We start from the raw sequence: 15,074 nt of genomic DNA, 5'->3' as shown, positions 1-15,074 counted from the left end.
TACTGCCTTCCTTTGTAAAGTGGAGTCAACAGAACGTAACCAATCAGTGTGGAATGCAAGTCAATAACGATCATGTAGTGCTTAGAAGTTTTAAATAGAAATTTTATGAAAATGCTCTGTATTATTCTACTGTGGCTTATCTTCTACCATGCTAACTTGAAAACCTTACGCTATTGGCAGCATTTGTATTCCACATCTCCTTGACACATTTTCTTTTATTCCTGTAGATGCTTAAAGTGTGCAGATGCCCCCTGTCAGAAGAGTTGCCCAACTAATCTGGACATCAAGTCATTCATCACAAGTATTGCAAACAAGGTAAAATCAGGCTTGCAGTAGTACACGGAAGCAGATAACAGCAGTTACTTGCAGTTCTGTTAGTGAGATTGCATTTCAAGATTTATCTTTGTAAAGTCTTAAAAAAATAGTGTTTACAACAGATGCTTGAAAGCTCAACAGTCAGCTAATTTTTAATTATTTTTGCTGCTGTTCTGTGTCCATACAGATAGTGTATAGTGCAAATCTATTTCTTCATGTCACTTTTTCTCTAAAGGTTTTGGTTTTGATGGTTTTCAAATAGAATGATATTCAAAAAACCGAGCATTACAGTGTAATTATTTAACTTTGCTGCTAACTGAGGTATTACAGTTACAAACCTTTTCTTTCATTAAAGGTTTGTTGTTGTTTTTTTTTTCAAAGAAGTGATTGCAGTTTAAATTTGCTTTCGGCAGAAATTTGGCATCAAGGAATGTTTTCTTGTAGTTTATAATAAGAGGCTCTGGTAATGCAAATATAGTCAGTCACTTAGACTGTTAAAAAATACTACAGGAATAAATTGAACCCCCTCTTTGGAGGTACTGTACCTTTTCCTTTCTTAATAGGCTATTATACTATAATCATAATGAAATCTTAAATACATTATTCTGATTTGTGGTTTACAAATGACTTTTAACAGTCAGAAATAGAAATAAATAAAGATGACTGCAAAGTTGATATGACAAGATTAATTAGGCTGTCTGGGATAGCCTAAAGATGACTGGATATTGATTGCCCCATACCTTTTAAAACTTACTCCCCATCTGTGGAATCATTAGTTGCTGTGTGATTTATTTGTCTGTATGAGCCCAACTAGACTCATAATCTACTGGGTGTGGTACAAAGATTTTCTGGCCGCATTTTATTCTCTAGCATGTCTCACTGTTAGAGGCAGCTGACATGGCCAACAAAGCTGGAAGGAAGTGGGCAACAGCAGCACTGCCCTGTGCGGGTTACAGTCACGTTGCTTTTGCTACACTGTGTGTTGTACAGAGAAGACACCAGTAAATTCTGCACCTTAACAAGAAACATTAGGATAAGAGGACATATTAAGATACATGTATCAATTATAATGTAACTATGTGTTGGTGTGGTTTACAGTAATTGGCATTATGCCCAGCATCTGCATATAAACAGTTTTCTTATATAATCTGTACCCTGTCACTGCAGCATTTATTTTCATGAATGTAGGCATCTGTTTGCAACCATAGTATACTATGCGGCATATTGCTGCTTATTACCTCTTCCAGGCATCGTGAAGCAGGCAAACTGAACAGAGAACGTACAAGGCAGTGATGAAACTGCTAGTCTCCATCTCATCATTGTGCTGTAGTTTGATGTGTTGTTGAGGAAAGGAAAAGGGCCTGATTATCAAAACATAAAAGCTGGGAATAAGGAACCAGGGAAGATAACTGAAGACTGCAACAGAAGATGTCAGAAGGAGAACTAACACCAACAGCATCCTGGAATAATAAATTTGGTGGATCTTTTAGACTTGTGGAAGCATTCCTCTGCAGCAGCTCTAATGCTGTCTTTAAAAACAAACAAAAAACTAGAAAACCGAAGCAAAAAAACAAATCCAAAAAACTAGAAGTGAGAAAAACCCACAACCAGATATGCTTAGCAAATAGCTGAAGTCATGGGCTGAGAAAGAAGGCTAAGGAAGTCCTGTGTATTTGTGGCCTCCATGTCAATGGCTGTGCCTCCTGTAATTCATGTACCAAGCAACTTCTCAGGGAAATCAACAGTGCTAGAGGGAACCCAACCTTGACTTCATGGCTGCAGTCTGCTAGGCTGAATTTTCCTTTTGATGAATTAGTTTCTGGTGCCTTTGCTAGAAAATATTTCTGTTGTAACAAATTCTGTTCTTCAGAAAAAGTAACAGTAAATTCTTCTGGTTTCCTTTATTAATAGGTTTTTTTTCTATGTATAGGTATGTACTACTGTTTTTACACTATTGCGCTTTGAAACTCATTGCTTTCTGCTAAGCAAGCAATAAATATGAGGTGGAAGTTGAGAGGGGTACTGAAAGCTGAAATGGTTCACCTGAAGGCATGACCCCAGCAGAGTCTCTGTGAGAGCCCACTACCATGGCTGCTCCTGCAGTGTCCTCTCCCCTCTTTCAGTCTGCTGCTCTGATGGTTGGGGTACCTGCACCATATGCTTTTAGAGCAGATAGAAAACAAGAATGGTGTGCTTTTGAAAACCACATTAAAACTGTAACTTATAGTTTTGAAAATTTTTAATGGAACCAGTAAGTAATTTTTCACTTTGTTATGCATTTTTCTAAACTTCCATTGAAATAATAATTCGGATATCATTCAGCAATCTGTTTGCTGAATATTTTTGTATTATTGTCATAAGAGTATTTACTTCACATGATCAAGGATATTTTACATGTCATTGAAAATACTTTTCAAAATGTAAAATCTTTTTTTCTGTTTTCACCTTGTAAATAAACTTTCTTTTTTAATTGGAAGACTTTTATCTGGTAGCTTCTAGACAAAATAAATAGGTGAAGTGTAGAACATTCAGGTATTTGAGGTCAATAAATCCAGGAATTTGGGGTACGCTTTCTAGGCTTATTGAAGTCCCTGTCCTGCTTCTGAATCTTTCTTCATCACTCACTTGAGAAAATCCCTTCAGCAGGTTGCCCTTCTGCTTGTTTAGAGGAGATTCAGTTCAATAAATTCCTTGTCTTCATCCCTGTGTAAGCAGTAAGCAGTATTGCATGCAGGTATTTATTTAAACATGATTCATTATTAATATGGAGTATTTAGACAGCAGCATACTGAAAATGAATTACTTTGTCAGGTATTTAAGAGCTCTATTGTATGTAGTTTGTTTTGTTGGAAAACTGCTATAGCAATCATAAAAGGTCAGGGATTCTTGTTCTCTTAAGCCTGAGGCTTTTTAGATATTTACAGGCCATGTACAATGTAGCTGCTCTGGCTGTTCTGCCATTAGACCTGAGCTCAGGAGTAGAAGAAGGACAGGGGAGGAGGGGTTGCTTGTGAGTTCAGAGGGTAATTGAATTGCCAGACTCAATGAGCCTTGAGCCTCTTTGAGAAAAAGGATGTCACTTATGCTGTATTGTGTTAGCTGCTGTGACTCAGTTGAGTTTAGGCCACAACTTCCATTCTCTTTTTCCATACAAACTGGATTACAACTCCACTTTATAAAGGTACAATCTATTCTATTGTGTCTTCTCAGTCACTGTTTCTTGGTTCATACAGACTGCTTGCAACTGTGTCTCTCAGAGGCCAGACTTCAAATTCACCATGCACACATCAGTACTTTTGTTTCTAAACATCAGAAGATGGCAAACAAGTATTCTGACTTCCAGCTGTCCTCTCTTTAAATAGAGTCTTCAACATTGCAAAGTGTATATTCTTTGTTTTATAATGCACAAGTGCCATCTTAGTTATTTCTTTCTTTAAAAAGAAAAAACACTGAGAGAAAAGTGTTCATCTGCTGCAGAAGAAAGCTTTGCCTCCCTATCCCTGAATGAGTACTAGGAGTGATGTTAGAATTTTACGTCCTCCTTTCCCTGTGTTGCTACGTCAAAGCAAGGAGTTGGTAAAATGGAACTCCAGCACCCATCATCCTTTAGGGCTGGCACAAGTATATACTGTACAGCAGCAGAAAATCCTACAGCTTCCCAGAAGCAACCATCAGCCTGAACACTTGCAGCCTGTCCAGCTTTTCTCCTGTTATGCAGAAGTGTGTGCCAGAGGAAGCTGCCCGATAGAAAGCAACAGCTGCTCACATACTCTACCTTTGTACTGTCCAGTGAGATGGTCTTGGGGCTTTTTGTCATCAGACAACTTTATGGTTGAGCAGTTGCATTGAAAAACAACTGTTGGTGCAGTTTAGGCATGGGGATATTGTTGTGTTACATGGCATAGGTGTAAGGAGTGACTCAGCCTTTATAGTCTGAGACTATAATGAAGAATTGGGGGTGCAGAAGTATCTTTTGTGTTACCAGTACTCAAAAATCACACTTTGTTGCTGCAGCCCTCTGTTACTAGCTCTCACATTTTTATCTCAAGTCTTGCAGTATTACAATGATTCCTGACATTGATTCAACAGCTTTCTCCTTGTTCAGAAAGACCATCTTCTCCCATATCCCTTAGTAACAAACTGGTCTGTGCTGACATGTCAGCTGTTTTTTAACAGACTTTATAGGTGGATGTAAGCCTTCTGGTGGCCAACATTAAAACAAAACAAAAAGACAGAAAACCAAAAAAACCAAAACCCCTAAACCCAACAAAGCTGTGCTTCCTTCTGGATAAAAGGTTGTCCCTGGACTGTGCAGAATACTGGTAGGGAAATGGGGGAGCGAGAAATGAATGCCAGGAACAGTACAGAGAAAGTTGCGGAACACGAGAGTAAGTTTTAGGATTTCAGAGGAATGTTTAGGTTTAAATGAAAACCAAAGGAAATGTGTGGGGTTTTATCAAGGGAGAAATGGGAGAGGGAACAAACTGGAATACAGAGATGGATACCAAGGTATAAGGGTGAATCTGAAGTTTGGGAGTTTGAGGGAGTAAAGGAAAAAGTGTTTGTGGTAGTATACTGGAAGTGAGAAAGAAAAGTGGGTAGACAAAGGAAGGCAAGAGGCAGAAAGCTGTGGGATCATTAAGAGAAAATGAAATGAATAAAAGATTGTAAGGGAGAAAGGGTGGTGAGAGACATAGGATTATGACAGGTGAGAGAAACAGAATGATGTTTTTTCTGTGCCAGAGGAACTCTGAGTAAATTAACAAAGGACATCTATATGCCATTGCAAAGACTCTAGAAAATCATGAGTCACAGTTCATATGTAAAATACTGTAAGTGGGATACTGTTAATACAATGAAGGATTGTGGAAGTCAGAAAGCTGCTAGATGATTGGTAATAATTATATATAGATATGCATCACAATTAATCTTTAAGTACTCCTTTGAGGCCCCAGGTTTTTGAAAGTGCTGTTTTATTCAGCTTTCTGTGTTAATCTTTGTATATTTCAGGTCACTAAATACAAAAAAACATTTAAAAGAAAAAGTAGTAATGGTGTTAAATTGATGCACTTGAAACAGTGACTTTTCTTGAGATGTCTGTTTGTACTTAGTGTAATGGAATGGCTGACAGCTGGTTTCGGTTGCCATAGTGTAATTATGTAGAATAGACTTTTGCGATGACACTATGTCAATTAAGGAATCTCTCACATTCTAGACTACAAAGGACAAAATGACAGTACAAGATATTTCTTCCGTTCTTTTTCATAAAAAGATAGTGACACTGTGTGAAATTACAGTCCTGTTATGATGACACAAGTCAAATGATGTGAAAGATTTCTGGATTGATTAAAAATCATCAGCATTATAATATAGAATATGTATGATTTGATAAGTTGCTGTTATGTTTTGTTCATTCTTCTTCAGAAGATATTTGGGGGGGCTGACAGACTGGTGGTGTTTCTTGTTATATTTGAACTGTTGTGTCAATGTGAAAAATGCTACTTACATAACAACGTACTTTAAATAGTGGCTCTTCGGTATGTGAAAATATTTTAATCCAATACATCTTGAGTAAATTTTAAAGCCATCACAGAACATGAACTAGCATAGGAGGTGGTGATAATTTCCCATATTTTTTGCTATGTCTCTCTTTTTTTTAAACTAAACCCAGATGAAAAGGAAATTACCACTTTTTTCTTCTTTTAAAGTATTCACTCTGCCCCCAAATCCTGATGAAGGCAGTGTGTTCATTTTTATTACACAAAACATAATAATGCATATTCTTCATTGTTTTTGAGAAAATGGCGATATCAAAACACCCTGATGCATAATGAATTTTTATAGAAAGCTCTTGAATTGAATTGAAAGAAAAGATGCTATAAGCATTTCCTGATAGTAAATGCAATTTCTTCTCGTCTCTCAGTATTGATCCTATGTGTTTTAATAGTTTTTTTTTTCAAGTAAAAACCAGTCTCATTTGCATGCAAATTATATAATGCTTCCAAATGATACATGTGGAGATCCTCCTCTGCCTGGTTTCCACTGATTATTGATGTCTGTTTAAGGCTTGGTTTTGTTCCCTGTGTTAGCAATGTAGTATTTATTGACATTTTGATGTAGGAAACCACAAAACATCCTATGCAGTTAGATTAATTTATTTCTATGGAAGTGCACAGGAAAAAAGATTCTATGAACAAAGGCATGAGCAGGCATTTATCTCATTAAAAAATTCAGAAACATTCTAGTTTTAGACTTGCTTCCTCTACGACGTCTGTAAGAAACTAGCCAACTGAGTCATCTCATTATTTCAGCATCTAAAAAAATTACTCCGAACTGCTAAGGTAGCTTCCTGCATTCCATGCCCTGGAGTAACTTTGTCAATTTAATGAAGCCAGCCTCCCTTTAATTCTGATCCTTTCTCCCATATAACATCTAGTTGTGTAGTTACCAACTTGCCGGGTCTGCATCTCATGTCTGTTTTGTGTGCAGTCTGCTACAGCCTGGTTTTGTGAAATAAAAGTGATCAATAATTTTTTCTAAAATGTGAATATGCTATGAATATTCTACCTTTAATGTCACTGGTAAATGTAATGATCATTAATACATGTTTTCAGCTTAAAAAAAAGTTATGAAATCACAAAGTGTTCATGTAACTAAACATTTAAGATACTGTACATATACTACTGTACCTATACTACAAACTCTCATTTATTACTGTAGTAACACAACGGTTTGCAGTTTTGTAACGCAGTTTGTATAACACCACTTAGTGTAATTTACTAGACTATACTGTATTTCCCTGCCATTTTTTGTCAAGTATTGGAAAACATTTTTTTAATAATTTTTGATATGTTAGATAATAAATCAACACAGTAAAGGCAGGATAAATGATTAAATAGAATGGAAGGACAAAGAGATGAAGCAAGTCAGAGCTGGGCTCCTGAAGTCCTGCTCACAGCCCAGTCTCCATGCTGGACTGCGCCTTGGGTATCAGGAATGTTGCAGATGGGCTTGCTCTTGAGCCACTGCACAGAGTCATGGTAGCAGCATGTGGCCATATCCTTTTACTGGTAGTGGTCAGTATCAATGGCAATGTGAACAGTGGTTAGTTACACTGGTGTTCTTGAAGGTGGAAGAGGAGAGCTAGGGAACTGCAGCTCTTCTGTAAGTATGTTAGAATTTTACCAATGGTAAAATTGACACAGGGTGACTTTTTGTTGGCAGACAGGGAAACCAAGTCAGCACTGAACATGTACTTCCCTTTCATCTTTAGAGTAGTCCACTTTAGCACAGCTGGAGCACACTAGTGAAGCAGTGCAGAAGACTTGCCCTGCTGCTCCCAAAGATGAGTGGAACACTTTGGACTTCAGGTGTGACTGTCTTTTAATTTATCATTAAAACTCGTTTCACGTGTTAAGACTAGAAGATATATACTCTTTGATACAGTTTATCTAATGTCTTAATATTTTAGCATGGTAATGTACTATATATAGCTTTTGGTACTCTCATGTGAAGAGGACACGGTTCCTTTTTTTTTTTTTTAAACTAGTGGTAGCAGTAACAACCAGGATCATGACAGCAACATCTCAAAACTTCCCAAATCTGGACCCCACCTTTATATACTCCATCATGTTTCCCCCAAATTCAGAGTTCAGCAGCAGCAGTTAGCCTTACCCCCATTAGCCTCCTCCTTACTGAACTCCGGCATGATGTTCTGAGACAGGTTTCCCTAGATATCCCCTCGATAAGCCGTGATCTCAGTCCTACACCCACAATGACCCTGATCCCATCTCTCTGAAGTCACTTGCTCCTTTAATATACCCTGTCTTTCTGTAGCATAGCTGTGCTGAAAATTGGGTTTGAGCTTGCAAAACAATTAGAATGTGCCAGCTGTGTTGATGCTGCCTGTAGTGGCACAGCTCAAGTGTGAGAATATGCTTTACAGATATGTAATAAAATAAATTTTAAAAAGGAATATTTAACAGTTTTGCATTCTTGGCATAACTAGCTTTATATATTGATTTTAATTACATAGCCTAAAAATGTAGAAAATCCTTAATGAAGTTACTTAGGTGGAAATGCATGTTGTTGTAATTGTTTCCATTGAACCAGAGTTGAAGATAATAAAAATAATAATCCTGGACAACACAGGAAGGGAAAATATAACTCTCATATGTAGTGAAATATCAAACTGAGCAAAAATCCTTTGAAAACCATTTTGTCTTTGAGTTAGTGAGAAAAATCCCCACTACTAGTTTGTAATTATTCCTTTAGAGTGGAAAAAAGGAATGACTAGATGTAATTGCCTGGGGAACAGACATCTAGTGCCACTTAAGATGCTGTAAGGTATCTAGGCTGGTCTCTGAGTGCTGCTTCAGAAAGACGTGGGTCTCCTGCATTGACTGTCACCTCTGCTGTCTGCATGGTTATGTTTCAGGGACATCTCCAGTATAACTAGACTTCTGTGTTTTGCTGCTGCATTGAGCTTACAATGTCTTCACTGGCTGTTTTTAGCAGCTGTAACAATCTGGCATATCAAACCAGTATCATTCATCTGGAAGAGCAAAAATGTTTGCTAATACATACAATTTCTGTTTAGCTAATACTCCTTTACATTGGAATAAATGAGAATCTGGGGTGATAAAGTGCCTTACCGGTCACCACAGGCAAAATGGTTGAAAGTTCTCCCAGAAGAGATGCGTAAAGGGATTGCCTATTCAACCAGGGTTAGAATTTCAAGGGATTTTAATAGTGTCTAAAAACCCTATGAAAATACACCAGGGTAGCTGGTTTGTGTTTCTAAGGTGATGGACAGGGGCTCGTGCTGTGCAGTAGACCAGCATCTGTAAGCAAAAGGTCCAGTTACATCTACAAATACATTTCTTAAACATTGGCATTCTCTTGAGAATCTCTAGCTGTGTCTATTGCATCAGTTTTAACTTTAAGAATTTTATGCTCAGTCTTTTGATATGCCTTTAGTGAATTTGAACCTCCCAAATCAGTCTTGTTACCCACTGTTGGTTATATTGTCAGATCTTGACACTGCTCTTTTTATTCATAACTGGATTCTTGCTCTTGCATAGCATTCACTTTGAATGAACGCTTCTGCATACATTAGCCTACTTGACAGGCAGTAAGTCACAGGCATTGCATAGGGTCTGCTGTGACCAAGTACTTCACGTCATTTGAACGCTACATCTTCTGGCTGTTCTGAGTCAGCTGCCCTGGGACAGAGAGGTAAAGATATTTGTTATAAAAAACAGTTTCATGTTAGTGATGATTACTGAAGATGGGAATATGGAAGAGGTGGTGGAAGAGGAATGAGACATACTGTTTTTTAATCTCTCAGTTATTGCTAGTTTGGAGAAAGCTGAAGAAACTTTTGTGGAACTTCAGCCGTGTGCTAATTCTAAGGGGTATTGTCTTCTGGTCCTTAAAGCAAACTAGCATTAACCCATCTTCATGGACAACCCTCGGTGGGGCTTTTAAAGTGGGTGGGACGAGTGGTAAAATGAAGAAAGGACTAGAGTATACAGTTTAGTAAACTTCTATGTTGACTATACAGAAGAAAAGATAGGATGTAAATTGTTTGCTTTAATTACACCATAATTTCATTAATGTAAATGTAATGTAAATTTGGAACTGCAATCAGTAGTTCTCCCCCTCTAAATGAGACTTCGGTTTACTGCTGGCATTTCCTCTCATGCTCCCTCTTAAGAGAATTACCAGTCTGAAAAACAACCAGGGGTTGTTTTCTCATGGCATCAGGCATGGGGAGCTGGCTAATGTCCATTCCTTAGATTTTTATAATGGAAAGAAATCTTGCTAGCTCTCATATATCAGGGAATGGTTCCTTTCCTGAAGATGTGCACTGAATATTGAGAAGTTGTAAATTGTACATAACTTCTTTAATCAGTTCCTTGGTTTATTATTTAGGGAAACAGAAGAATAAGTGTTTGCCCTGATCAGCATGTGGTTGAGGAAAAAGAGTTCCAAAAAGAATTCAGTAATGCAGTATCTACGGGTAGCTACATAGGAAGACTTCTCCTCTTCTCATCATGGGTCTGGGACAATTGGCCCTACTGATCTGGTGTGAAGGACAGGCATATCCACAGAGATGGTGTGCACGGATGCGTAAAATAAGCTTTTCATTCCCTGTGTCATAAAGAACTGATAATCTAAATGGCCCTTTCTGGTCAGACCTCCAACAAGGTTTACAACTCAACTACTGCCCAATTGACCTAGAAATGGAGAAAGTATTAACAAATACATAATGCAGGCACAGTAGTTTTCGAATGTAGATTTGTTAAGCCACTGAAAATCCTACTGAAGATCCAGACTGAAGATGCTTTTAACTATTTTGCAAACTAAAAAGTTAAGTTTTATCTTCACATAATCAAGGGTTTGGCAGACTTTCTTTCCAGTGTCCTTAACATAATGCTGTATAACATGTTGTACATTTAAATAATGTCAGTGTTAGTTAATATATTTATATTTCTATATTATTCTACTAGCCAGTTATAGAAAAAGTATTTGGTATTTTCTGTTGAATTTTTGCTTCCTTGTTATGTGACTCTCTCTTATTTTTTCTTCTTTTTTTTTTTTTTTTCCCTCCACCCCTTTTTTTTCCCTTTTTCCTTCAGAACTACTATGGAGCTGCCAAAATGATTCTTTCAGACAATCCACTTGGCCTGACATGTGGAATGGTGTGTCCAACATCAGAACTCTGTGTTGGTGGCTGCAATTTGTATGCCACTGAGGAGGGACCAATTAATATTGGTGGATTGCAGCAGTTTGCTACTGAGGTAGGTAGGACTTGCAAATGTCTTAAATTCTTTGTCTGTACCAATAAGTATTGTCTAAATGCTTGCCTTTGTTAATGACTTGTATGAAAAAAAGTTGGTACTAATAAAATAAAGGTGTAGAAAGTTAGAATAATTATCCTTTTTCTTACAGCTTGTTCAGAAGCTTAGAAATGCTTTCATAATGCAATACTTTGTAGGCATATAAGGAACATTATCTGTGAACAGGATGACTCTTTAGAAACAGTAGTAGTTGAGACAATTTTTTTTATAATGAAAGCTTTATCTAAGCCAGGTGAAATTGTGGATGTTACTGAAGGAGGCTGTGTAGGGAAAACAATCAAGTGCACCTGCATCTGTAACTGCATGTTAAGGAGATGTAGAACTGTTCCGGGCATAGGGTAGGTCCTATAGCAGAATTAGTGTACATTGGTACTGGCGTTGAGGCAAAGGAAAAGTTTCAGATGATTTAGACTTTTTACTGTCCTTTTTTGCCAAAACTAAGTAAACAAGTAGTTTCAGGCTGACCTGAAATATATGTCTGTGTGCATCTATCTAGATAAATACAGATGCACACACATGTGTGTATGTGTACATTTATTAGTTCATAAAGGTATGTGTATATTTTGGTGACTGAAGCAAAGGTTGTTACTTGCCACTTGATGTTACGAAGTCTTCTAAAGGGTTTCTGTTGAGGTGCATGTGCATTATTTGTGACCGTATGGTTTCAATGCTCCAAATTCCATCTGAAGAAAGATGGAGGCTACTACTCATTTGTTAACTTCCTTTGAGGGCATGCAGAATTTGTACCAAACTCATGGTCTCAGCTGGCACCTCATCTGATCTATCTGAAGTATATTTGGGTAAAAATTGTGATTTTTGTCTCTGTAGAAGTGAGGAAGTTGTGGCTGTATAAAAAAAGGCATATGCATGTGTTAAGATTGCATGTTTCTATACAGTCCTTAACTAACAAGCATGTCCCTCTTCTGTATCTTGAGCGATTTGGCTGATCATATTTACAAACATACGATGAAATTCCAGTCACCTTTACAAAGCCTGAGAAAAAAAACTTTGTAGGAAGGATCAAAGTAGAAATGCAAATCTATCTGGAAGTAACAGATGATATGTCTGTAAGGCCAATTTTTTTCCTCTGCTGTCATTCATAGACTTCACACCCCCTTCTCAATGGCTGTCGGTCATGATTTGATGCGCAAATGTTGCTACCTGCTGCAGTTCTTTTATCTGTTTGCATCCCTCCTTTCCTCTCTCCAGGAGATTTGTAAAACTTCTGGAGCATTTGCTAAACTTTTCTGCTAGCTGTTGCTGAACCTTCTCTCCCCTCTGTCATTTAAGCAGCTATCCACTTCGATTTTCTTGAGATTTGAACATATAAGCATAATAATCAGTACAGTTTGGACCAAAGTTCTCATTTACAGGATGAGGCTAGAAACGCTGAACTGTATTTGTTCTGTGTGTATATTCAATAGTTAGGTTTTATCAGTCAAAAGGCAATTTTATTAGCTTCTCTTCTAATGGTCTTTATTCCATATATGTAAAAACTTAGTATTTGTTGCAAAGCAGAAGACTTATTTTTTTCTAAAAAAAAAACAAAACAAAAAACCTCAACAAAAAACCTAAAATGAACACAAAAAAAAAACCAAAAGAAAAAAGAAAGATTAAACAGTTGTCAAGCAGATGATAAATACAATGATGAAATATTACTGTTTAGGAACCAAATGCAAGTAATATCTGTTAAAACTTGATTTGTGTCTCTTTTTAGTCCTAATGCTATGATTAATAGAGGGGAATTATGACTTGATAGATAATGCTAAATATCTGCCATTTTTCTTCAAAAATCTTTAGAAATCTATTAAAAAAAGCTCAGTGCTAGCACAATGATTGATATGAAAACTGCAGAGAGGATGAATAGCTTTGAATGGCTTTGCTCCTAATGTTTCAAGTTTGTTTAAAGTGGTATTAGTGTCAAGAGTTCTAACAAAATAAAATTGTTATACAGTTCTATTTAGTACTTTAACAAAAATAACATTTCAGTAAACTTTATTATCTTAATATTTTTATAGTATCCTAAAAATGTTAAAATTAGTTGTTAATAGTGTTTAGATTTACTGCTGTTTAATGAAGAATTTGTATGTATTGTAGTACTCATAATTAGAAATAATAGGTAGTTACTTTTTTGTAATTAACTTTTTTTTAGCTTTCATTCAGTTAAATTTTAGTGTGAAAGTATGTATAGTTGAAAAAAATATACTGCTATGAGTGCTTCCAAGTAACAATCGTTACAAAAATATAGATTAAAATACTGAAGAAAATCATAAGGTACTACTGCTCATACAAAAATTGGCCCAGATACTGCAAGCAAAGTGTATTCACAGCTTTACCTATATGAGTAACTTAGCAAATTGTGTAATTTAGGTGTGCAACATGTGTTACTCTTAATGAGAGCTGCATGGTAATTCTCATGCACTGTGTAATAGTTTGTCCCACAGGGGCTTATTTACTGAAAACTCCATTGTGCATAAAGCCAGTTTTAGACTTTTTTTCCTTGGAATTAGTCTGAGGATCATACACTTGATGCATTACAAGAGCGAGCGATAATAAAAAGGCACAACTGCTAGCTGAGATAAAAGATAAAATTGCAGTAAAGCAGGAATGTGGATTTAAAATGGAAAATAGATGGGTATGATGTATGCCCCTTTGTGCTTCTGAACAATGACTGATCATCTGTTCATACTGCAGATAAAACTCCCTAATTGTAAAATATTTGTCTTGCATACGGTAGAACAAAAAAATAGCACCTCACACCTCCTGCATTTTCCTTCTACCCTTCCATATAGTTTTGTAAATATGTTTGGCTCATTCTTAAAGTAAATTGTAATCCAGTCTGAAAAAAATGTGGGTTTTGACAATTAAATGTTCAAGTGGAAAAAAAGGAAATGTCCATTTGTATTTGTGGTGTAGAATGTGTATACTGGGATGCAGTTACCACGGTAACTGTTGCATCTAGAGAATAACATGGAGTAAAAGCTCACTATTATAAATGATGAGTGTCAAGCGCAGGTTACACCTGCTACTGCACAGGTCAAAATTATATTAATGTCTTTATCTGTCTCCTTTGCCCAAGTACTTTAGAATCAGAAAACATCTCTGGTTTTGGAACACAAGTTCAGGGAAAATATACTGAGATTGCACTGACAATACATATAGGCATGAGCTATATGACTGTCAGTCCCACAAAATAAACTAAAATTACTGGTTATTCAAGTACAAGTTTGGAAGCTTGTAGTAAAAAGGAAGTGTGATTGATTACATTGTCTGTTGTAGTGTTAGTAAGAAGCCCTCAAAATCTTAACATTTCTGGATAGACATTACTGATTCTAAAGGTTCTCCTGTGTTTCTAGTTAATCATTCTGAATGGAGCAGCACAAGCTAAATAGAAAATGTATTATTTTAATTGCTGCATACTAGATTTAAATACTAGATCATTTAGTACTGTGACTCTTGTGCCAGCAACAGTTCTGGTGATTTGTTCCTCTCTGGAGATATATCCTGGCTGCTGTTGCAGCAGAAAGAAATTGGGAAAGGAGACTCGATATGTTTTTTTCCTGAAAGATGCGTTGTATGAGCTTACCTGCTGCTAACCTAGGGGCATCTTAGCAGAGCGCCTTGTCTGGGAGGTGTGGGCTGTAGTGAGGGTCCTCCTCCGAGTGCTGAACCTCCCTTCTCCCCCAGTGCACCACGGGCAAGGAAGCAAGAGCTGCCCAGAGGGACTGCCATGGAGGGGTGCGCTGCACCCTCAGGCTCAGGGTCCCTCTTTTGGTTGCACATTGGCAGCTCTGATCAGTTTTAACATAGGTGGGGGGAGAAGGTGGTTCTTGTGGAGCTGCAGTTCCTGCAGTTGGATGGCCTTGGGATGGTTGCCTCGGCCCCTCACCGTCG

The 15,074-nt window shown here is 37.2% G+C and overlaps 1 protein-coding gene across 2 annotated transcripts in view; it reads left to right on the top strand.

The window, feature by feature from the left end:
- Positions 1-15,074, top strand: part of DPYD (dihydropyrimidine dehydrogenase) — a 365,931-nt gene that overhangs the window by 99,490 nt on the left and 251,367 nt on the right. For both annotated transcript variants that reach the window (XR_011325793.1, XM_069789317.1), the window contains exons 4-5: positions 228-315; positions 10,959-11,120. Coding sequence is in view for 1 of the 2 variants with exons in the window: in XM_069789317.1 (XP_069645418.1) it covers positions 228-315; positions 10,959-11,120 (250 nt within the window). In the remaining variant the exon portion in view is untranslated. The remainder of the gene's footprint in view (positions 1-227; positions 316-10,958; positions 11,121-15,074) is intronic.

Source organism: Haliaeetus albicilla, chromosome 8, assembly GCF_947461875.1.
Source record: "Haliaeetus albicilla chromosome 8, bHalAlb1.1, whole genome shotgun sequence".
Classification (NCBI taxonomy): domain Eukaryota; kingdom Metazoa; phylum Chordata; class Aves; order Accipitriformes; family Accipitridae; genus Haliaeetus; species Haliaeetus albicilla.
The sequence above is the reverse complement of the archived record's forward strand: the minus strand, read 5'-3'. Positions and strand labels throughout refer to the sequence as shown.